Below are 24942 nucleotides of genomic sequence, written 5' to 3'. Positions count from 1 at the left end.
ACCCACTCATTTCAGTACTTACATGCAGTTCCTAGCAGCAAGGTCTCTGTGCACAAACTTCTTCTGGGCCAAATATTCCATCCCTTGAGCCACTTGCAGCCCAAAGCCTATTAAATCCTTCACAGTCGGGTTCTGGGGAAGAGCAGGGAGGGAGAGGAAACTTAAAATGAGTTTTCCATCTGGCTCTAGAGTTTATGCCCCTCTCGAGGTCTGAACTGCTTGCTTGTAACTCCCTCAAGCCAGCACAGCTGAAGCTAATTTCAGGGCTACTTCACATGGGGAAAATTTGCTACTTGGATATCACTTCTGGGTGGGAAATGGAGTGCGCCCTGCATGCGCACTGTCCTATGGGATGAGAGCATGAGCCGACAGACACTCGGCTGTAGGAATTTTCTGCCGGTAGAAAGTTATTCTCTTTTGGGAGCGCACGTGGCACAGACACTTGCACATTACTTGACAAGGCCTGCGCAGGGTGCAAGCCATACGTGGAATTGATGTCGACGCATGAATACAGTCTTATGTGCAGCTTCCCTGCTTAAGACTTTATAATAATGTGTTATGTATGAGCATGCCTTTGTGGCCCCCTAGTGGGCAGAGGCTCTCATTGCCTCTCCCCTATCTCATTCAAAGTGTGTCCCAACCACTTTTTTTTTTAATTGCCCTTGTCCCATGAGCAACATTTCAGCAAAAATAGTGGGATAGAGTATCTGAACATAAGAGGTAAAATAAAGGTAATGGTACTATTCCTCTCTCTCTCTCTCTCTTTAAAGCCACATGTTATTTTAGGGTTGGAGGAGAAGAAAGTAAATCTTGCAAAAAAATCATACCGCTGTAAAAGGTTTAAAGCTGGCCATGATTGTATTTCGTCAGCTAGCTAATGAAACAGGGCTGAGAAAGGGAAAGGAACATAGGAAGCCGAGTTGGACTATTGGTTCATCTCGCTCAGTATTGTCAACACTGACTTGCTGCACCTCTGTAGGATTTCAGGAAGGGGACATTCCTACCCCTACTGGGAGGTGCCAAGTTGAAGTGGACCTGGGACCTTTTGCATGTAAAGCATGCGCTGCACCACTGAGTCACTGCCCTTCCCAATGAGTTTTGTTGCTCATTGCTAATGACATTTCCCCCTGCGTCCAATAAGCACACAAGGTACACATGCAACAACATTCCGTGCTGTGTTTACAATGGCAGCGAATGAGCAGCCTGAGCAAGCGTCCCTTTTTCGAACGTACAACTGCTCTAAAAGTGTGCTGCACCTCAAACGGCAGTCTGTTCGAGGTGAGGTCTGTGGACGATGCGCTGCAATCATTTGAAAAGCGCTTTTGCGAGAAAAGCTTTACTCCCCACCATCCCCCTAGGCCTTGCTACTGACAAGTCGCTGGAAGGAAGCGAAGGCTTGGCTTAGATCCCCATAAAGATTCAATTCTCTGTATGTAATCATTGGATACAAGATGACATTGCTGTAGGGCCTGTTTTCAAACTCTTTAAGACAGACACAGCAGGTGCTGCCAGAGGTCACTGCTCAAACTCCAGTCTTAGGCAAGATGACAACGGTCTGAAGGGCTTCTGCTTCCCTGTCTTAAATCTGTCATGGGAATGTGCGGTGCATGTCCAATCTTGCTTTGTAAATGAGGCTACATGGCACATATTGTGTACGTAGATAAAATGTTTCTATGTAGAAATAAGACGAAACCTGCTGGGAAATGATCCCATGTATACACATAGTAAAAATAGACGTGCTGAGAGGTCACACACCTGACAGTGTACACAAAGTTTTAATGCTATTTCCTGTGTAGAAATGCTACACCCTTAGGTGGCCACACACTATAATGGTAATTGTACCACTTATTTGATTGTTGCAAGCAGTAATGATGAAGATGGCAGTGGCTACAGAGGAGGCGGGGGAAACTGAAGCCTGCTTACAACCCCAGGCTCTGTTTTTCTCCCCAAAGTGAAAGGGAAGATGGTGTTGCTGCAGCTCTCAGCAGAGAGTAGCTAGTTCTGCACTGGCCAGGGTGGGAGGGAGACACGATTGTGCTCTGCGTCTCTGGCAGCAGCAGCAGCAGGTACATCAGCCACCAGCTCACGTTCCTACTGCTCAAGAAGGCTCCGAGTCAGCAAAAAGCAAAGAAACACACAACCTCTGCTCCTTGGATGCTGAGGTCCCGGCTGCAAGAGCAGAAGCTACTGCAAAAATAAGGTGGTTCATACACACAGAAGGCTCTGGCAGAAACCTGACGAGAATGCTTGAGCTAACAAATTCTGCTGTGCTGCAGGATGGATTTCTCTCCCTGCCGCACCTGGGGGAGGGGGGGGGGACCCAAACCCTCAGTTGACTCATTGTTCATTCCTTGGTGGTGAACACCTAACTGGGGGAATGTGCAAAGACTGCAGTGATTAAACAGGAAGACATCCTGCAACAGGGATGTAGGGGGTTCACAAGGGCAAAGCAAAAGCTGACCAGAGTTGAAAGGGAGAGGAAGGAAGGGTCTGAGACAGCACTGTCTCAGTACCCCCTTTCCTTAAATGCTCCACTTCACTAGGTGGGTGTGAACCACCCTCAACCCAATGGTAGCTTCAGGATCAGGAAGTCAGCATATTGGCATTGAGATGCCCATCTCCCAGAGCAAGCCCCCCAAGGGCTGACTTGCTGGTGTAAACCCAAAGTGGGAAGCAGCACACACCCTCTCCTCCGAACGGATAAAGTGCCGCAGGTCTCCATGCTTCATGTATGGCAGTACCACCCGGGGAAGCCCCTCCCGAGGGAGGGCAATCCCAATGAGAGAGAGGACGTGGGGGTGGTGAAAGCTCTTCATCAGAATCCCCTCTTTCAAGAACTCTTCCACCTCCTCCAAGTCCGTGATTCCTGGGGAAGAAAAGGAAGCAGGCTTTGAAAAGGCAACAGAGCGGCATACCCACACAAGGAACCGCAAAACTCTTGGGAAATGGGTCACTGGAGTGCAGGAGGTGCGCACGAAAGCAACACAAGATCCGTTATGGATGGCACAAGTAGCTCGTTTGGACTTGGGACAGGACATGCCAGCAGGTTAAACCTACGCTTGAATGTCAACACTGAAGGTAATAAGGGAGGGATGCCTAGCCAGATTAAGAACTGCGCAGAGCTAGGTCAATGTGGCACGTGGGTCCCTCTGCTTCCCAAGGGATGCTGTTGATAAGGAGGATTCTTCTGAGACTACACTCAGAAGGCCAACAAGGCCTTGAAGGCGGTTGGCTGAACTGGAAGCCTTTGGTGTGTCTCATTGGAGATGATGAACAAACAGCAGAAGTTGGTTACAAAAGCATCCCTCCGTCTCCCCCCAACCCAGTCCAGGACTGTTTCCTGAAGTGTGTCAAAGAGCTTCCTTGGGGAAGCTTTAACAGCATGTCCTCCCATCCCCAACCTCTCTTCACAGCTATATCCACCTACTCTTGAGTGGAATGACATTGCAAAGGGACATCAAGACTTTGCCGCAGAAAATGGCACTTAAGCTAATGGTGTCTCCTTGTACCATGTCACTGAGCAAGCCGAAGGAGAGTGCAAAGTAGGGCAAGTCTCCCGAGAATCCAGATTACAGTGCCATTTAAGGAAGGAATTATCCGAGGGCCTTCCTTCGATGATTGAATTGCCAAGTCTTCCCCTACAGAACTGAATCTATGCTAGTTATACTCCAGTCAAAGTAGCATGATGTCCCTTTTCTCAAGGGAGGGGAGGGGGTGGAAGAGCCCATTCACTTTTATTTGTTAAGCAAGCAGAACACTCATAGAAACTGTCCACTCCAATGCTGGAAGAGGGACATAGAGCATGTCCTTCAAGTTTAAATAACAACAACAATGGGACATGACCGGGTGAGCAGCTGGTGAGGAGGGAGAGGGAACAGGTCCTTCATCCCTTGGCTTCCTTTTGCAGGACAGTTAAGTGCAGTTGCCATTGCTGTGAGGAAGGAGGCATTACTCACGGTTCAGAGATTTAACAGCACAGTGTATATGTCTATGGTCCGAATCTATGTACGTTCCATGATAAACACTCCCAAAGTGACCTGGACAGGAAGAAGAACAAAAAGACCTACTAGACACACAGCCCAGCATGCAAACCAGGTACTCTCATCCCAATCCATTCCCTTGAGTTTTTGCATCAGCCTCTTGCAGTTAGAAGGCTGCACACCTGAGTGCAGCATAACATGAGAGTGCTGCATAGGCTGTTTCTGTGCTGGAGGCACGGAATAGAACAGAAAACACTGTGAAGACTTGCCACATTTACCAGGCTAACATGGGTGTGGGTGCGTGTTATGGCTTTTAGTTTGAAACACTTAAGCCTGAACAAGAATCTAATGGGTTGCATCCAACGAAGTTGTCTAATTAGTGCAAGGACTTCTGCCTGTGCAATGGGACTCCCTCTGCCAGTACACCCCCCCCATATATTCTCCAGAGGGTTAGGAGAACAGATAGGGGTTGTGGAGAAAGCAGAGGGAGATGAAGTCCCGTTGCAAAGGCAGAAATCATTCTGCTAGTAGGACAACTTCATGGGGTGCTACCCTAGGTAACCCTAAAGTCTGTGCTTTCAAGATGGTAACTAGAAATGCCTAGCAGAGAAAAGCACCTAAAAATGCATCTAGCATGGTGGTGTGGGTACTCTTCAAACACAGATTGTAGAAATTGTAACAAAGCTTTGCACACCATGGGTGATTGATACAGGCAACCACAACAGCACTTACCTTTGCCAATGATCTGGTCCTGTTGCATAACCAGCTGCTCTTCGGGGATTAGAACGTCCTTCACCTCTTCTAACAGTTGCGGCCGAAAATTTTTAATGGAGTAAGAAGGTACCCGCATGAAGGGCATGGCAGAACCGTCACTGCTTCCTGTGTAAGAGGCGCTTCCAAGACTCACTCTAGAAGTACGGGGCTCTGCTAGAGCAGTGCCATCAAGAGGGGAGGAGACTGGCGTTAGATAAGTGCTAGAGAAATGGTAATAATTGTTCATTTTGCATCTCCTGCCACGGGGTCACTACTGGATTCCGGGCAAGACAGTGTCCCCACATGTCAGTAGAATGCCACATGTTCCTCCCAAACAAAACGACCAAAGGAACTGGGGCATGGAAAGGGATAGGTGTTTGAGAACAGTGTTTTTTGTTTATAGGACCATTTAGAGTGAACTGTGGAGATGGTGATGGGAATCCTGGTATCAACTTGGGACATGATTGCTAGTGCAAAGCCAAATATACCATACGACTAAGCCTGCTGGCCAAGCCAAGGCAATCCCACAATAGGAAATCACTAGACCAGACCACTTATATGACCCTATCCCAGCTGCTCCAAAGCACTAGGAGCTGTTAAGTGTCTCTTTATGCATCCTTACCAGCAGTATCTGTGTAATTAGGGTTAGAGGGAAGGAGAGGGATGCTCGTCATGCCCCTGTTGAGGCTTGAGAGTCTTTCCAAGTTTTCAGTTCCTGCAGAAACAAAAAGGAACACTCAGTTCTCTTTCCTAGTTTATACGCCCAGCCTCTCCCTGCCATGCCTAACCCTGCCCATCTTGCCAGTCCAGTTACCAAGCCAGATTTGATATATGCCAATGCTCTGACTGGAGACCTCACAGATAGATGCAAACCAGCACAATGATTAAAACATTGGAGAAATGCAGTTGAATGAATACCTTTATTGAAAGCTCTGCTCTGATCAGAAAGCTTTGTGAGAAGCTTGCAGTTTACCTGACTTCTTCTTCTTCTTCTTCCGCTGCATGAATTTGATCACGAAAAATGCCAAGAAGCAGAGGAATAGGATGGCTACAACGGTCCCCAATGTAACAGCAACAGGAGATAAGGAGGATTTCACAACCACAAAGCCAAGGTCTGTGCAGTTTCCATTCACACAAATCTAAAAGGAGGAAAGGACATGATGGAAGCAGATTATCAGCCATGCCAGAGCAATGGCGTTCAATGGGCAGGAAGGAGCCAGGAGGTAGCAAAGCTTTAGCGTACTGAACTATCACACATTAGTAAACTTGTATAACAAATTGCCAGCTGGAGAGAAAGGGAGCAACTCAAATATCCAAGGTTGTTTAGAAGCCTGGAGGGCCATTGTGTACATTGCACTATTAGTCCCAAAGCTTGTGGGCAGTCAAGGTTTGGATTCCATGGAAGGGCATAGTTGGTGAGACTCCATGTGTGCTGTGGTGACATTTTGGAAGGGGGCTGTTGGAGTCCGTCTGTTTGGTCTGTTTCCTGCCCAGGAGGGGGATGATGATAGTGGTAGGAGGAATCACAGGGCAGGAAGAAAAGAGTTCATGGGAAGGGGGCAGTGCAGGGCTTCATCTTTGCACAGGATTCCTTAAGTCTAGACTCAAGTGCAAAGAAGGCATCTCTGCTAAGGTTGTGATGCTCTTGTAGGAGGAGGAGGAGAACCATGAAATGTCCTGGAGGGAGGGTAGCAGGATGGCAGCAGGACACATGGTGCAGAGCTGTGTCTTTTATTCCCTTGAGGAGAAAAGCAGCAAAGGTGTGTGTCAGGGAGTGATACACTGAGGATGAAAAACAGCTAGTAAGGAAAAGGATAAACATCTCCTCCCCTTTGTCCTTCTCTCAACCTGAAGGAACCCAAGAGGGGCAGGAAGCAATCAGAGAGTCACATATACAGTGTAATTTCTCTCACAGAATCTATAGAAGTGACAGACAACCCAGCACACCACCCCCTCTTCAGTAGTTAAGACCACAAGTAGCCGACTCCTTCTTTAGGCAGGATTTGGCATGCTCTGTACACAAATAAACTTTAAAACACACACACAAGAAATTCTAAACTCTGGAATGGCCAGACAAAAAGAGAGAGAGAACACACATGCATTCCATAGTTGGCCTGTAGCAATGCCTCTGAGAACAGAGAGTGCCCACACACACACACACACCAGCAGAGAATGATCCAGGGAAAGTATTTAGAGTCATACTGGGTGTGCCCTTGAAAATCAGTGCCATCTAGAATGTGGGCAGTGATGCAAGCATGGGCACCAGAACCAATTTTTTCACCATGTGTTGTTCAGTGCAGGAACTCCAAGGCAGTAGAACTGATTATCCACCTCTTTCTCACCCCCACTCCTGAGAGACTTGCCGATACACAGATGGATTTTTAAAATTTATTTAAACCATTAAGAGTCCCTGGTGAATTCCAGACACGGAAAAACCCTTTCCTAATGAAAAATGAGTCTAAGGAGTAGTGCCAAGGGAAGCCAGAAATTTCCCAATGTTCTGCTGTAAAAATGTATCTGCGGCTTGTTTGGTTTGGATATGCCAGGTATTTCTTTAAAGACTTTCTTTAAAGGTCAGAATTAAGTCTGCTCTGAGCTCACAAGTTGCTACAAAGGCCAGATGTTATAGATGACGTGGGATGACACATCCACAGGATGCGGCCCAGATCAGTTTTCCTGGGAGCCATGTCATGCTTAGCTGCTGCCTTCGCTACTTCTCAAACATGCGTTATTAAATAGCCTATATGTTTTAAAAGGAGAGAGAAGCAGAAGTAAAGGGGCAAAAGCTTGTCAGAATGAGAATGCATGGAGCTACTGCCCCACGTTTGTTCAGTTCCATTTCCTCTGCAGCCAGTAGTGGAAAAACCAAATGAGTGACTGAACGGTATCAGAGGAAAAAGCAGCCAGAACGGACAAGATGGGAGGAGGCCAAGCTGCAAAAAGGAGAATGGGCCAGAGGAGGCAGAGAGAGAAGCATGTCATGGCATCAGTGCTGGTTGCGGAGAACTGTTGCAAGCTTCACCTGTGCTGGCAAACGATGCAGAGGGGAGTTCAGGTCCCCGGGGATTCGGCAGGTCACCTCGTTTTTCAGCACAGTGGGGTGGCATTCTTTGCCAGCCACTGTCATAGAGATCGCCATGCAGCCTGCCAGAGCGTCCAGTCCTCTATGCTGTACAAAAAAAAAAAACAACAAACATATACGTTAACCCATTTCGTGAAAAGATCTTCCTCATTGGGCCTCTTGGCTTTGTTGCCCCATGTTTCCCAGACTCCCATGTAACCCTGCTCTGAATCCACAAGCACTTTTGCCTACCCAGAAGCAATTGTTCTGATGACACTTTAGCATCCCTACCCTCATCCCAATCCCCTCCCGCTCACATCTAGTACATGGGGAACTATAAACAGCAGCACCACCATTGCCATTTTATTTAATGGGACCCCCTTCGCTATATACAACTTGGTTTCTTGGTGCCAATTCATACACTGCTAAATGGCTCTTGTGAGTTAATTTCAACCTATGGAAGTGGTGTACACATATGAACACTGCAGAGAAACTTCAAAGCAGCCAACAATGGAGCAGCTTCTTTGTGCAGAGAATTACACATTCCCAGAAAACCCCACTTGCAGACACTGCTACTATGTCCTCTGTGGCTGTGGTCCTATTCATGTTTACTCAGAAGTACAACCCTATTCCCAGGTGTTGGGAGGGTGTTGCCTAGGGTTGCAGCCTAGGTTTTTCTGATGCCACATTGCTCAGGTGAGCACAGCAACATTGTTCACACATATTGTTGCCCGACTGACAATTACATACATGGATCTCAATCTCATCCTCTCCTGGATTGATTGTGTACAATTGGTCTTGCTGCTCAAAGGGGTAAATCACTGGCTTGGGGTAGTAGCGGATGCGAAACGTCTGGTGCCTCAGTGCTCCATCCATCAAGATCTTCAGGTTCCCATGAATGCTCGCTGCCTTGTTTTCCAATGGGTAGCGAGGACTCTGGCACACGAGGCTCGTAGCAGACCTTTCCCCCTTACAATCCTGAAGACATCAAGAGAACAGTTTAACTTCATTTGACTTAGTTATATCTATCTGATCACTGCTGGAACACTGGATTCTGTTCAAGGGCACACCTTACTGTAAACTAAATAGGAAGGACAGTGTGAAATTCAGGGGTTGAAGAATATGCCTTACTATGAAAGACAAACTACATAAATTCCAGAGTTTAATTATGCATTCTGTGCAGCTGTATTTAATTTGCCTGCTCTGTACCTATTAATGATCAATTTTGTTGCTTCCTTGACGCTGTTATTTTACCATGCTGAATTGATGGGATTTAAATCATGATTAAATCAGTGAGAGGGAAAGGGCACATTTAAATAATAATAATAATAATAATAATAATAATAATAATAATCAAGTCTCTTGGTGATACTTCATCATATATTTCCCAAACAATGGTAAACATCTAAAATCTGCAAATCAGGCAGAGTTTAAGAATTCATATTTGAGAAATAATTGAACAAGTTCTTCATTTTCATAGAAAATATTCCTTTAACTCAGTAGAAGACATTGATTCAGTTTAGAGATTAGGGCTAATATATTTATATCATTTAATATTCACCAACTTATTCTTTAAGAGAAACTTAGCATTTTCATTGTTTAATGATCTACTTTAAACAGTCCTTTTTTTAAAAAATGATATTTATTAAGAGTTTAGAGATTACAGAAAAGAGAAAAAGAAAACAAACAGCAAAAAAATTAACAACATATACATTACAATATATAAAAAATAAATAGAAAGAAATAGAAAGAAAAATACAGCAATAACAATAAAAAAATAAAAAATAAAACACACATCCAATATTCCATCTCTTTGTCTTTCATTTACTTGTTTCATCGATCTCCTCACACCTCCCTTTTTGTATTCTAGTTTAATTATTTGTTTCAGCAAATTCTTTCCATCTTTCTCAATTTTTATTGGATAATTTATCTTAACAGTCTAACCTATCAATTAACTCAGCAAATCCTTTTCATCTTTCACAATATTCTGTCATTCAATTTACCTTAATTTATTTTAACCTTATCTTACGATAAAATACCTTAAATCCTAGAACTTAATACTTATTTATACATAACTCCTAATACCATTTCTACTAAAGCCAAATAATTTCATTCCACCATTTTTCCTAATTCCCAAAATAAATTTTACCCTAATTCCCAAAATAAATTTTTAAAGCTTTCTTCCAATCTTCATCCAACGTCTCTTCTTCCTGGTCTCGGGTTATGTCAGACTTTACTGTCCATTCCATCTAGTCCATCAACCTGGTAGTCTTATGTCTGAGGCTCTTAAGTCTTTTCCATGTCCCTTCTGCGGTTCTTCTTCTTGTTTATACCAGCACTTTGCCTTGTCTTTTGTTGGTCTCTTTCTTAATTTCTTTCCTTTCTCATTGAGGAGTAGGTCTTGGGGAAACTCCAACCCAAAAATATCTCCATCTCCCCTCAACAGATCAGCCCATTCCCCACAGTCCCATTCCCCACAGTAAACCGGGTAGTCCAGAAAATATTTAAATGCATGTTTCAAAATCCTTCCAAAATTAAGGACCCCCACAACTCCAGACCCCCCCTGGCCCACTCCAGGTTCAATCTTCAAAAACAGCGGCTTATGCTCCTGCAGGGCCTCGGTTCTATCCATTTGTGTTGCTTGAGGTTCAACAGCAACCTCCGCCATTGTCTTCTGCATTTGCACTTGCCCTGTCAAAACAGGTTCCTGGGTTGGGTCCTGAGTGGTTTCTATATAAGTATTCACTGTTTGTCCAAAATTTTGAACTGCAACAGTCATCAGATTCATCTTCTCATGCATCTGCTCCAGCAAAGTGTTTGTCTTGCAAAAAGCAAGCACCAAAACTTCTTCTATATCCATTTTTGTTCAAGGTCAGAGTCTGGTCTCACGATCCTAATCTCCACAGCTGTGAAATCCCCAGATCGACTCCAGCAACAATTTAACAAGCTCCCTCTAGAGGGAACAATTTCCATTTGTATCCATCTTTTGAAGGCAAGTCCAGCAAAAGAAAGTTACTTTCATTTTTCAATTTTTTGTTTCTTTTAAATGCAAAAGGTAACTTTGGAATCAATTTGTTTCTCTTCTTTAACTATCTGTCAAAGAACATTCCATTCACAGTTGATGGGCTTCCCCAAAAGTTTCTGTCTCTGACACCCCATTCCCAGGTTTGAGACGGTGGAAATTTATCTTTCTTTACTCTCTCTCCGCAGGCTTAAACAATCAAAATTCCCCCTCTTTTCGCCTGCTTCCAAGAGGGGTTTTGATGGTTAAAAATGAAGGAAATTTAGGTCTTTATATACAACTTTCCAGACTTTGGCTTGCACAATTTTTGCTTCATTCTATATACAAAAAGCGGAAGGCGGACTTCCTGTTTAGACCTTCCTGCTTCAATGCCAAATTAAAGTGTTTCTTAATCCAATTTTCCGTTCTACTCACGGGTACTTGTTTAGAGTCCAATTGTCCACAGGAAAAAGTCAGCGCTCTCCGGCAACGGCTGTGCGGCTTCACTCCGTAAAAATAGTGGTCGATTCAAGACACCGCGCTGCTCACCCCACGTCGCTTCGGATCCCCGAAAAAGGGATTTCCCTGTGAGTAGGGGAGGCGCTCCTGGTGTCAGCCGAATCCCACGTTCCCAGGCTTCCTCCGCCTAGGATTTTTAAGGGGTCTCCGCCTTCGCCGCGGCGGCAAGACCCGATTTTCACGGAGCGGGTTCCTCTGAGTCAGAGGAATTCCGCCATTGCCGATGGCGCTAACCCGGAAGTCCCGATCTACTTTAAACAGTCCTGAGGTGGTTGTAACCGATGGAAGCGAAGGCTCAGAAAAAGGTCAATATGGAGGCCAATTGGCCGAAATATTGGGAAATTTTGGAACAAGAGGGAGATAAATTAAAATTGCAGAGCTTTGAAAAACTAAAAAACAAAGTGCAAGATTGGCTTCATTATTATCAAATAATGGAGGCATACAATTTGGACAAGAAAATTGGCTTCCAGGTGGAAAAATCAAAATTGGAAACAGAACTGTTAGATCCCAAAACTAAGACTCTGTCAAGGATGTATAACCTGCTGCTGAAATGGAATACTCAGGATGAAACGGTGAAATCTGCTATGATTAAATGGGCACAAGATGTTGGACACAACATTATGTTGGCTGACTGGGAACAGTTATGGACCACAGGTATGAAGTTTACGGCATGTAATGCCTTAAGAGAGAATATTATGAATATTATGAAAATGACACCAGTACATGACACCAGTCAAGCTTGCAAAAATATATCATTTGCCTGATAATAAATGCTGGAAATGTAAAGAGACTGAGGGTACATTCTTTCACCTTTGGTGGACGTGCCCAAGGATTAAGGCTTTCTGGGAGATGATCTATAATGAAATGAAAAAGGTATTTAAATATACCTTTCTGAAGAAACCAGAGGCTTTTCTCCTGGGCATGGTCGGCCAATCGGTGTTAAAGAAGGATAGAATTTTTTTTATGTATGCTACAGCAGCAGCAAGAATACTTATCGCAAAGTATTGCAAGACACAAGATCTACCCACCCGGGAAGAATGGCAGATGAAGGTGATGGATTACATGGAACTGGCGGAAATGACTGGCAGAATCCGAGACCAGGGAGAAGAGTCGGTAGAAGAAGGTTGGAAGAAATTTAAATACTATCTACAGAAACATTGTAAAATTAAGGAATGTTAGAAGGATGTTGGAATGAAGTTATGTGGTTTTAGCAGCAATGTTACAAAGGAGTAAGTAAAAATGGATTGTTAACAGGTGAGAATGTAAAGTTACAATATATTAAGATAATTTATTAAGATAAAAACAAAGATGGAAAGGATTTGCTGAATTAACTAATTGAACTAGAACACAAAAAAGGGAGGTGTGAGGAGGTCAAGGAAACAAGCAAATGAAAGATAAGATATGGAAAGATTGATTTGTCTTTTTTTAATTGTTTTTATTTTTCTGTATTTTGTATTTTTTGTTTTATTCTCCTTTATTTTTGTAATTTTTTGAAATTTCAATAATTATTTTTTTAAAAAAATAAACAGTCCTGAATTTTTTTTTAAACCACATTTTACATTTTTTTAAAAATCCAATTTTTATCTACTCTTCATGCTGGCATTTTATTAAATGTGTTGGTACCACCCTGAAAGGTGGCCTATAAATACAGACGACGACAACAACAACTCCTCCTCCTCTATACCCTGCACAGTATTCTATCCCTTTCCTACAGTTTTTGGTCTCTTTTTCCAATCCCTGACAAAAAGGATTTTTTAATCTGCCACAGCAAGACATGATACGATCATCCAGGATAAAAATTCTGAAGGATGTTAATTGCTGAACATACTATTCACAATTCCAGCAGTTTTCATGTGATTTGATGGGGAAAGCTTTTACAACGAGCAGAATCAAAACCAGGTTTATTTAAGGCAAAACATAAGGAGAAATAGTTAAGAAGAATGAAAATAAAGTAAAAAACAACAGCAACCGAGTACTTGAAATATAAGGGTGTGGGGACGACTAAAAAAGTTGAACATTCCATAAAGGAAATGTTAATGTCTGAGGATAAAACAAACACAATCTATGCATAGCTAGGTGCCCCTCAGTTCATCTTACCACACAAACGAAAGAAAATGCCTTTAGGTAGTCCTGGAAGAACTATTCAAGGATATTCTTACTCATTTAGCAGCAGGGAGGCACCTCCCCGTACAAACATTGTTTTTGCATTACCTGTTGGTGAGCTAAAACGTCACTACAGACTGCCTTCCCCCCTTCAAATTGTAATGATTTATTGGGTTGACCGAGAACATACAAGGACATACAGGGAGGTATTCTTACTGGGTGTCCCACACTTGCGGGAATCTGTTTCACAGAAAACATCTAAAATGCTGACACTAAGAATCTCTAATGCTTAAACATAGAATTCCTCTGAAGTACTGTAAGTCCTTTTTGTTTCAAAGTGTTAAAAGCATATGGAGAAGGGTCACTTTGATATGGTGAGTATCTTATATATGCAGCATGTTTACTCAGGCCAATGGGACTTGCTCTCTAGAAAATGTGCTTAGGATTGCAGCCTTCCTTTCTCTCCCTCCACCTGCAATACTCACCTTAGCTTCAGTAAGCACTCCGGCAGACTCAAACTGCACCTTTGCATAATACACTGAATCCAAATTGGTGCCACTGATGGAGATATTTGAACCTCTGAAGAAGAAGAAAAATAAGAAGGCTGTGAAAAAGTTTCCTTATCAAGAGATCCTACAGGTATATCCTGGTTGTATAGGCGGACCTGAGCAGTAAACATAGGAAATCGGTAATGGTACATCCAGTTCTCAGTTCCTGGTGGTATAAACATCCAAGTCTGTGTAAGCCAGTCTAAGGCCTATTTAGGATGAGATTTAGGCCGCAATGCTACATACACTTAGCTGGGATTAAGTCCCACTGACCTCAATGCAATTTACCTCCAGGTATCCGCATTGAATAGCCCTGTTGCTATGGAGCTTCCATTTAATTTGGTTAAATGAGATATTTGATGGCTTGGGACCAGGAACTTTGCTTTACAAATAGCATGATGTGCATCACAGAAAGCCTAGAACAGAGAATGCAATGAGACAGGATGGAAAGAAGACATTCTTCCAAGAATCAGGGCAGCCTTTGACAACCAAGGGCCCTCCAGATGTTTTGGAATACAACTTCCAGCAGCCCCAGGCAGTGTTAGCTCTGTGTGTGTGTGTGTGTGTGTGTGTGTGTGTGTGTGTGTGTGTTATATTCCAAAAACATCTGGAGGTTCATGAAGGCTGAATAAGGGTGTCCACTCACTCATAGCTGCAGTTGGGAGCGATATGGTGTATCTGGGGATCTTCTCGATACCAGAAGGGCTTCGGAGAAAGAAACGGCTGTTCATCTATTACTACAGTCACAGAAGCGTTGCCCAGGTTGTTCACAGGAGGGGTGGTACAAATAATGGCTTCCTCTTTCTGGCTGGGGAAAAGAAGACAAACAGCATGGTAAGGCCCTGCTCAGCCACCTACCATTTAGTCCCATCCTCCACAAGGTCAGGGTGGAGGCAGTCCTTTGCATAATTGCATCATTGTACGTCATGTCACGATGCTGGGCCATGCCTGCAAACTGCCACCATGTAAAGAGGTGGACCCCCACACAATTATCTGCGCCTGCTCACTCTGGGAGATGTGAGAATGCGTCACCAGGGATGCAGGTCCTGACAAGACTCATGCGGCACAGCCTGATGAGAGTGTGACTAATTTAGTTAAGGAGATGCAGCATAACCAGACCCGGTGTCCGTGGTCCAGCTAGGTCAGGCACTGGCTGAGGGGTTCAAGGACTTGGGGGGGGGGTTCCCCTCACTGCTCTGCCCTGGCTGTGCTGTCATTCACCTTGGATGCTTTTTATTTGGTGAGTGGGGGTGCTGCTGCTGCTAAACAGCTTGGCTCCCCATCTGCAGTGGACACCCACAATTCTAAGGGATCCAAAATGCCATGTCCCACTACATAGATCTAGCAAATGTGTTGCTTTCATAGGTTCATAGTCTGGCTAGGGCTATATGGGTGTGAGCTTTGCATTGTGGGTAACTTAAGATGGTGGATAGTCACTGTAGATGGGAACCAAGCTTAGTTGCCATTCTGAAGTGCTGTTCCTCATCCATCTGAAGCAAGGGGATAGATGAAGGCTGAGAAACCATGTGGCAGCCTCCACAGCCATGGCAAGTAAGGCAAGGTCCTGTCCTGGTTGGGGTGGGGTGGGTGCTGAGGAGTGGATTGCTAGCACTGTGCCATGGCCTGGCACCAGCCCTGACCAAAACCACCATGCACTTTGGGATAGAGAAGAGATGCGAAACCATGTTTCTATCTTCCATTGAAGTTGTAACTAGATCCTAAGTCATCCTCATTCATTTTGAGGAACCTTAAAAAATAGTAGGTTCAAGCTAAAACTTTCCTTCCATACAGTATAGGCAGAAGTTGGTTGATAAGAGGAGTGGTGGCTGTCCTCTCCCTCACATACCTCTGCCTAGAGTAAGCATGATTATGGGAGTATTCATAACCATTCATAACAAAGGGAGATGGCAGATGGCTATGAACTCACATGCCCTGCAAAGCTCTACTTGGTTCATTTGCTTTCACACAAGCAAAAGAGACCGTGACTCATTAGGAAAGTATGACTACGAGCAATTACCAAAGAAGAAGAAGAAGATGACTGGTGTAGGGGCAGGCAACCACAGATTTACACACAAAAGAACACAGGAAAAGAGTTGTCTCTTGCATCACCAAGATGTGGGAAGGATATTTTTGACACCTCAAACACTGACCATTTAAATTTAGATACTCTGTATCATTTTCCTGGAGATAATACCAAAAGAATTGAAGAGATAAGGAAGCTGGTAACATCTTATAAGGTTGCCTCAAACCAGCCTAGCTAATGTCTGTGGTCAGTCCATTAGCTTCACATTAATGCTACAGTGCTAGAAAATGAGAAAAATCCAACATATCTGGAAGGTGGTCAAAAATGTGTTAATCAACTTTCTAAATGTATTTTGAAAACCATAGCTCTATCCTTTATAAAAGGCAATGAATGTAATTCCCATGTTACAATTAAGTGTCACAATTTGCCATACCTTTCCCTTGAGACCAAGGGACAATCCCGACCATTAACCATCACCTTCCTTGTGCCTCCCACCAGAACGTTTTGTCCTTGGATAAAGATCTCTGTTCCTCCAGCCTGTGGGCCGTACGGTGGATGGATAGACGTTATCTTAGGCAGCTGTTGATAGTGAAGAGAAGAAATGCTAAACTCACTGTATCAAACTCTCTGAGCCCTGTAACCAACTTTGAGAAAGAAAAGGGAAGACCACTGTTTTTCACAGACACTGAAGTAATGAATTTAAGCTGTGGCAAGGTAGTTTGGTGTAAAATATTAAAAGAAATCCTGACCATCAGGACCAACAGCCAGAAAACAGAATAAAAGTAGAGGCTGCAAGACCTTCTTCTGGAGAAGTGTTTGCCTAGAGTGGCTGATTACTTGTTCTCAAGTAATAAAACTTGTTACTAGAGATTTCTTAAGCAGAAAAGCCATGGCTGGACCTAGGAATTTAAAACTACAAAGCAGGTTTCCCACTAAAGCACCCAAACCCAGTAGTTGAGATCGGCAATCTTGCATTATGCCTCTGCACCACTAGCTCCCATGGAACACCAGCTGCAGAGCACCAAAACGCCTATCACTGGCTCTTAGCGGGTCTATTAAATTCTCATTACATCAATGAACAACAGCCATGGAGAAGCATGCAGGAGCAAAGGTAGTGGAAAGAAACCAAGGCTCACCTTAAATTCAAAGCCACTGAGGACTGAGGAGCCACTGATGTAAAACGGGGTGTGCTCCTTCTCTACAACAGTGACCTCAACCTTCTGTGGCCCCACCATGTTCACTTCCTCTTTTGGTGTCAAAGTGCAGACAATAACTTCAACATAATCTTTCCAGCGCGGCACTTCACTGTACCTGAAAAGCAAAAAGGGTGCTGAAAGGATGCACAAGAAACTAATGTGATTATGATCTGCCTAATAAAGTCTAGTGGCTCTTTAGCACCATGAAATGGAAAAATATTCAAAATAGTTCACTTGTACACTACTAACCTTAGGGCAGATATGGGGAACCTCCTGCCTGTGAACCAGACCTGGCTAGCTGGACCTCCACATTTGACTTGCAGGGCTGTTTCAGGCAAGCCACACCTACCTGCCCTACACCGGATGTCATACATGAGGGTGTGGCTTCAAAGGAACATTAATGAATTTAACATGAGATCAGGGTTATTGCTTTGTTGGAGCAAGGTGCACTCCCATCAGCTTATGAACAATGCCTGCTTCCCTTGCTCCAGCAGAAGCAGTTCCACTGAATGGAAACCAATTCCATTCTTTTTTGAACCTCTGAAAGCTGGAGGTTCAAAGAGTAGCTTTGGTTTTTAGAGGTTTAATGAGCAAAGGGCTATCTGCAAAAGGGCTTTTAAACAGCCGGCACTGTGCTTTGAAGTCTCAGCAATCAGGGCTTGAAAGTGCAGCATCACCTGATGTCATAGTGATGACAGGTGACTGACAGGTGGGTAAGGTCACATCCTTCTGTCAAATTTGGCTTGCAGGGGTAGGGAAATAAGGAACTGGCCTGCAGGTCACATAATGTACCTCAAAAAAAAAGATGCGGTACATATCTGACCTGCAGGCCAGTTCCTTATCTCCCTACCCCTGCAAGCCAAATTTGACAGAAGGATGTGACCTTACTGTTGGAGATGTAAAGAAGGGGAAGGTACATTTTACCATATGTGGTGGGATTGCAAGATTATTTTTTTAAAAAATGGGAAATAATATACAATGAATTGAAAAAAAATGTTTAAAATAACATTTGTTAAAAAACCAAAAGCATTTTTGTTGGGTATTTTAGGACAAGAGCTGCTGAAAGAAAAATGGACATTATTCATGTATGCTACAACAGCAGCAAGAATCTTAATAGCACAAAATTGGAAGACTGGAGAAATACCATCAAAAGAACAATGGCAAGAAAAGTTGATGAACTATGCAGAGTTAGCAAAACTAACGGACAAGCTGTGTGAAAAGGACAGTAGTGACTTTGAAAAAGAATGGGAACCTTTTATAACATATTTGCAGAAACAACAACTACAACAAATGAACTCACTGGCAGGGTTTAAATAAACATTTACAACTTTATTTAAAGAGAACAAGAAGTATAACAATGGGACAAAATAGTATTAAATACAAACAGCAGATTGTATCATTTGATGTAACAAACCAGAAATGGAAGCTAAGGGAAGTCAACAGGGAGGGGGGAAACTGGAAAGTGAATATTTAGTAATGTTGATGGATATTTGTTGTAGGAAAGAAAATCATTAAAAAATATTTTTTAAAAAAGAAAAAAGATAATGTACCACATCTCTCTTACAGCAATTCATCTCTGAAGGGTGTGTTTGCAGAAAGTGGCAACAAGAGGATGGGTCTTTTCCATTGCAGTTGCCCAACTATGCAATGCTGTCCCCAGGAAAGCTTATCTATGCCAAAATTGCCAGTTTTGAGGAACCAGGCAAAGGCATTCCTCTTCACCCAGACTTTGGGATCTCAATTTAAACTGAAATGTGCTATGTTCTATGGTCTGTTTTAATGCTTCTCTTTTAATGGGGTAGGATAGGAGAAGTCCTTTTTATTCTTGTTAATAGATGAGCACCTTCAGAAAAATATAGAAACTTAGGTTTTATGTTTGCTTATTCCACGGTTTTTGGAATCTACCGTATTTATGCAAATCAAATGTGCCATGGAATCTAATGTGTGCCTCAATTTTCAAAACCTTGAAACCAAAAAAGGATTTGCTGGTGAATACAAATGAGCCATCAAATCTAATGCACCCCCTAATTTTCGTGATGTAATTAGGCAAAAAATGGTGTGCTTTGGCCCATCCATTTCAAGAGGTTCACTCTGAGTAAAAGTTAGTTGAATACGGTCCATACATATATATTATTGTGGCAATTTTCTCTGAATGCACACCTGCATATTGCAGGGTCAACTCAGGGAGTCAGCTTCTGTAAATACCCAATGCCTGGGCTCCAGCATGCTGTTATAACTCCATCAACTGCCTCCTTCACAGAGGGCTTATCATCATCCTCAGGAGGGATTGTGGTGATGGATCAGCTTGGGTCAAGCAAGGGCTCCAGCTTGGAAATACTTGATCATTTCTGGAATGGAAGAATTCAATTCACCTATTCCATTTGCGAGTCCAGAGTTAGATGTGAAAAATGGGTTGGGCGACAGCAAGACGTAACAACTGTGACTCCTGTTATGTCTTCCTATATACCTCTGTTTCTCCCTCTAAATAGTTTTTAAGAGGCATTTCCTTACCCAAATATGACCTGCCCTCTTGAATAAAATGCTGCCAGACAATGCTCAGTTGTTGGTTTTAGTTTTTTGCTTAATGCAGATCAAAGCTCACTAGAATGACTGACTCCAGCATGGGCCATGGAGGTGAAACTCTATTTGTACTAATAGGGAACAGTAGAAACTGCTGTTTCATTTCCGCTCCGGGAAAGCTGCCAATGTCTAAACTGTGACACACAGAAATGTCTCCTCTCCTGATTTCAACATGTAAGTGTAAGGCTGCTATGACATCATCTGAGGGCCTCACACAGGCAGAAAGAAGTACCAGAAGGAACTCTAGAAAAAGTCATCTTCTAACCATAAGCCCCGCATTTTGCATCTAGTCTATGAATACATTGATTAAATGAGGAGAGAGAGAAGGATTTAGCCACATGGATAAAACTGTGCAAAGTAAAAGGGGCCAATTATTCAATGACTGAACTGCTACCCTCACAGAACCGGCAGGACCTCTGCAACCATGAAGACTAGAAAATCCCCCCCCCCCATAAAAAAGTGCTTAGAATCTCAGGATTCTACTGAGATTGTTGGATGCCACATATATTCTACACTCCACAGTACTTTCATACTTTCATCTTGAGAGCTCTGGAAAAGAACATTCTAAACCAGCACCAATGTTTTATTCATATTATAATTCCCTTCTAATGGTGCTCAGGGAGCTGTGAGGAAAGAACAACAAACCACACAAAAATTCATTTAAGCTGAGTGGTACAAACATTCTGAGGTGAAAGGAGAAAGAGAGTCTGTTCACTAAGGCTCTCACACAACCTACACCGTACCCCTACAGAGCCCTATGTCTTCCTAAACTTGTCTCTTGGCTGGCCCCATTTTCCTTCAGGAAGATACCAGAAGCTGAAGAAAACATTAGACCACTGCTGGCTTAATGTCCCTTAGAAGTGAAAACACAGAGTCCAAACCAAGAGAGGAGAGCACTTTTCCACCAGTTTTCCCCAGACAGCTTATCAGCTGTGGCCTCACTCTCCCCATCTGGCCTCACACATACCATGTGGAGTCTGAACAGAGGACTGTGCCATTGTCAGCCAAGGCTTCTGAGATTAAGAACTCATCCAGACTTCCACTTGTCCTTCCACTTTCTGCTAGGAAAACCTGCTCTTTAGCGCTGAATTGGAACAAATGTCAATCGGGTTTTCTGCAGATTGGTGTTTGCTCCCATTCAGTGCTGGGTTTTCCCAGGGAAAGCAGTGGGGTAAATGGAAAACTGCTCAGACCTGTGCCTAGAAAGAACAGGACAAGGGTGAAACCCCTCAGACCCGTGCTTTCTAGGCACAGGACAAGTGGAAATGTGGACCAGCCCTTAATCTACGCATCATTCAGTAGGCTCCTGGTGTGAAGCACTGAAGAACAACACCAAAGGGAGATAGTTCTTCATAGGGACCATGGGGCAAGCATGCACAAAGGAATTCCCTTCGATCTTGAACTCCAACCTGGAAGGTAAAACTCCTGGACGAGAGGGAATATTGCTTAACTTTGTACATCATAGGCTGCCTGCTTATAGTCCATCTTATTTTGAAGGTTCAGGGCAGCTTTCAACCTGAAAATACAGGGTATAATTCAACATAGTGCTAAGCAGACTGCTCCAACAGCTGAAGCATTTCTGCTTGTCTGATGGCATGCTCTCTCCTCTCCTCTCCTCCCCCTTGTGCAGACTTCCACTAGCGGGACCAGATGGTTGAACATAGCCCTTAACTTCTCCAAATTTATATATAATTATAACACCATGGGAAGTCTCCATGCTTCTACTGACCTATCCAGCCTGCCTTCACCCTGCAAAGGTAGCCCAGACACACAGGCCTAAGAAGTCTTCCAGAAGGTGCTCAGGCTGAGATTGTGGTGAATCTCCAAAGAAAAACAGCCACCAAGAATTCCTCTCTGCACACCTTTCTTACATGCATAAGGAACATTTACAGAATGCTAGTCTGTGTAGATGCAGGGCTGAGAAAGTGAACAGGAAAGAAGGAAGGGGGAATACTGTTTGCAGGCTTCGTGTTTTTTAACTTTTAAATGTTACCTGTTTTCTAGGCTCTCTTCAAACAGTATGGTGCAATTCTTCCGTCCCACTGTAACCTTGTAGTCTCCAAGGGTTGAAGGTGAGGCATCCATGCCACTGAAATATGAACCTGAACGAAAGCCTGAGCCACAGAGTGTCACCTTAGTGCTGCCTTGTAGTGGTGCATTTCTGGGGTAGAACTGTGAAAGCAGATGATACACAAAGCTTTACTTATGCAGTCACCAGCAATATTTGATACACCTTAGATACACCTGTCTTCTGCTCAAGTGCCAAACACCATTAAGACCCAGTTATTGGCACCAGGCAATGCTGCAGACATACTCTGACACAAAGAGAACTTACATGGGAATGGCATTTTTTTCTCCAGGCCCTTCTCTAACTGCTGCAGAAAGCCTTAGGTTATGATTCACTTCCATTTGGAGGAAAGATGTTGAATGAATTACCGTATTTTTCGCTCTATAAGACGCACCAGACCACAAGACGCACCTAGTTTTTGGAGGAGGAAAACAAGAAAAAAATATTCTGAATCTCAGAAGCCAGAACAGCAAGAGGGATCGCTGCGCATTGAAAGCAGCAATCCCTCTTGCTGTTCTGGCTTCTGGGATAGCTGCGCAGCCTGCATCGCTCCATAAGACGCACACACATTTCCCCTTACTTTTTAGGAGGGAAAAAGTGAGTCTTATAGAGCAAAAAATACGGTATTAGGATAAGCTGTTGCTCAGACCAAGTGCAGGAAAGTTCACCTGCATGCAGTAAAAGGTGCACACAGTCCATATGGGGAACACAAATTGGCATATATCCCAATTACCTGCAATTAGTTAACATGTGGTTTCAAAAACTGTCTAGGATCAAGGCTAAACTAATGGTGCGATGAAGTCACCAACCAAACCTTGAACAAGGATGAATAGCAGCAAGCTGGGATATTCCCACTTCTTGAAAGTGCTACTTTGGCAAGGAAACAAGCAAATGAAAGATAAAGATATGTAATATGGGATTTGTATTCTTTCTTTTTTTTCTTTTGTTGTTGTGTTGTTGTATTGGTTTTTATGCATTTTTTCTTCTTTTTTTCTTCTTTTTTGTATTCTTGAAACTCTTAATAAATATTATTTTTTTTTAAAAAGAAAGTGCTACTTTGGTACTGAAAACATTTGAGCAGGAACATTTAATACGCCCTTGCTTTATGCTCACAACAAACTTATTTTTCTTAACTGTTGAGGCCAAGTGAAAGTGACTTGATGAAGGCCACCCAGTTTGCTTCAAGGGTGAGCTTAGATCTGAATCTGCTGCCCATATTCAAAATCAGTATAAACACGGTATCACAGCATTTGCCTAAAATTTAATACAGGGAGCAAAATATGCAAATGGTGAAACATTTAAACAACTCTAAGTGTGCTTCTTTAATAATATTTTTATATGTTATTTATCTAGTTAAAAAATGAATAAAGAAAGAGTGAAGTAGAAGTTTAAATTTATTCCTTTATCAAGGAATCCAGTGCCCGGCTTGAATCCTTGTGACCTCCTGTCTGCGACTCCCGGCAAGATCAAGGGAGGTCTCCAATCGGCGATTCTCCTCAACGTGAAGAAGAACACACCACTCCTCCCCCTCCTCCATTCCCAGGGGGGGGGAAAGAGACAGACAGAAATATATCTACATGTCTTTATTTCTGTCTTTCAGCAGTACAGAGAAAACATGTCTGTACCCTCTGAAACCCAGCTGCAGAGAGAGAATAACTCCACCCATGTACTTCCAGTACAGGGTCATGTGACACTCTGAGCTAACATCCGGTGCTCAGAGCACATAATAGACTGTCCCTGGTTCCCACGGTACAGTCCCATAACATAAACATCCTGTTTGGCTTTCCAGCCATCTGGAGCACTCAGCAGCATTGCTCCTTTTTCGTAACAACCTCCCCCAAAAGAATCAATGCATGTTGCGGCAAGCATAGCGTGATCCAGAGAAGAAAACAAACAGTTGTTATACACATAACACTCCCCTGTTGTTTCAGTTCCACCCTTGGAACTACCCGCCACTGGTTTCCCCAGTGTACCTCTCTGGTTGTTTGGCTTCCAAGGAATGAGTGCATCTGCATTCCCTTGGCTAGCAACTCTCTGTTGTGTCTTTGTCTCTGACTTAGACACAGCTCCAACCTGTCCTCGGTTGTGTACAACAGCAACACATGCAACAGCTAAATTAGCATACTCTTCTGAGTACCTTTTGGGTGGTTCACCCTTTGTGACTCTCTCAGACCTGCGTATGAGGTGCTGATCCTCTCTGCTCACTGGTTCTGTCTCAGGACTCTTAGGAGAACCAGTTCCAACAGCAAACAGTGGTTCATCCTTCACCTGTGAAGGTCTATCCATTGTGTGAGACTTCCTCTCAATGACTGTGACGACTGAGCTCTCTGAGCTATCACTGTCACTCTCAGTACCACTGTACTCTGTGAAATCATCATCATCATCTGAATCGTCCTCTGTGGGAAATGTGTGTACTATCACTCTCTCCTTTTCAGGAGCACTCTCTAGAAATTTTGTGAGAATCACCTGACCAGATTCAGACAAAATTACTCTGTAGAGACCCTTTTCATACCCCACAAAAATGCCTCTGGCATTCTTTACTCCACCTGGAGCTTCTGTCCTCACATGAGATCCAAAAACCTTGAAATGGGCAACAGAAGGTTTTCTCTGGAACAGTTTCTCAAAAGGAGAACTTCCCAACTCTTTCGAAACCTTTCTCACCCACGCATGACAAAACGACATGAGTGACTCCGCCCAGAACTCATGTGGCAGATGTGAACTAAGCAATTGCGCATTCATCCCCTTTTGCAATTCTCTGTTCACCCGTATACAGACACCCCTGTTCCACGCTTCCGCTGAAACAGCAATCTTGTGTCTGATCCCCTTCTTCTGCAGGAACCTCTGGAAATCCTGTAAAAGAAAAATCTGCTTCTCATCTGTCAGAAGACAATCAATGTTAGCATCATGCATATCTTTAACCTTGTCACAAAACTCTTGAAACCTTTCCAAGGCTTCCTGTGGTTTCTTTAACACATAAACCCAGACAAAGTTTGAGAAATGATCCACACACACAAGATAAAATCTTGCATTGCCTCTAGATGGTTCTAGAGGACCAATCACATCAGCATACACCCGCTGAAACGCTCTGTCGACCCTGGCCACCTTCTTGG

At 43.4% G+C, this 24942-nt stretch overlaps 1 protein-coding gene across 4 annotated transcripts in view; it reads right to left on the bottom strand.

Moving 5' to 3' along the window:
• MST1R (macrophage stimulating 1 receptor) overlaps nt 1-24942 on the bottom strand; it is a 63155-nt gene that overhangs the window by 3912 nt on the left and 34301 nt on the right. For 2 of the 4 annotated variants that reach the window (XR_014545438.1, XM_083603253.1), the window contains exons 6-18: nt 21758-21936; nt 17125-17299; nt 16422-16567; nt 14612-14773; nt 13903-13996; nt 8545-8772; nt 7756-7902; nt 5707-5872; nt 5356-5448; nt 4713-4904; nt 3957-4037; nt 2685-2866; nt 23-132 (exon numbers count right to left, since the gene is read on the bottom strand). Coding sequence is in view for 3 of the 4 variants with exons in the window: in XM_083603253.1 (XP_083459379.1) it covers nt 23-132; nt 2685-2866; nt 3957-4037; nt 4713-4904; nt 5356-5448; nt 5707-5872; nt 7756-7902; nt 8545-8772; nt 13903-13996; nt 14612-14773; nt 16422-16567; nt 17125-17299; nt 21758-21936 (1955 nt within the window). In the remaining variant the exon portion in view is untranslated. Of the gene's footprint in view, nt 1-22; nt 133-2684; nt 2867-3956; nt 4038-4712; nt 4908-5355; nt 5449-5706; nt 5873-7755; nt 7903-8544; nt 8773-13902; nt 13997-14611; nt 14774-16421; nt 16568-17124; nt 17300-21757; nt 21937-24942 lie in introns of all 4 variants that reach the window. The other 2 variants (XM_083603251.1, XM_083603252.1) reach the window with 1 other exon arrangement.

Source organism: Podarcis filfolensis (assembly GCF_964270895.1).
Source record: "Podarcis filfolensis genome assembly, chromosome: 2".
NCBI lineage: Eukaryota > Metazoa > Chordata > Lepidosauria > Squamata > Lacertidae > Podarcis > Podarcis filfolensis.
Note: the sequence above shows the minus strand (reverse complement) of the source record. Positions and strands in the feature narration are given on the sequence as shown.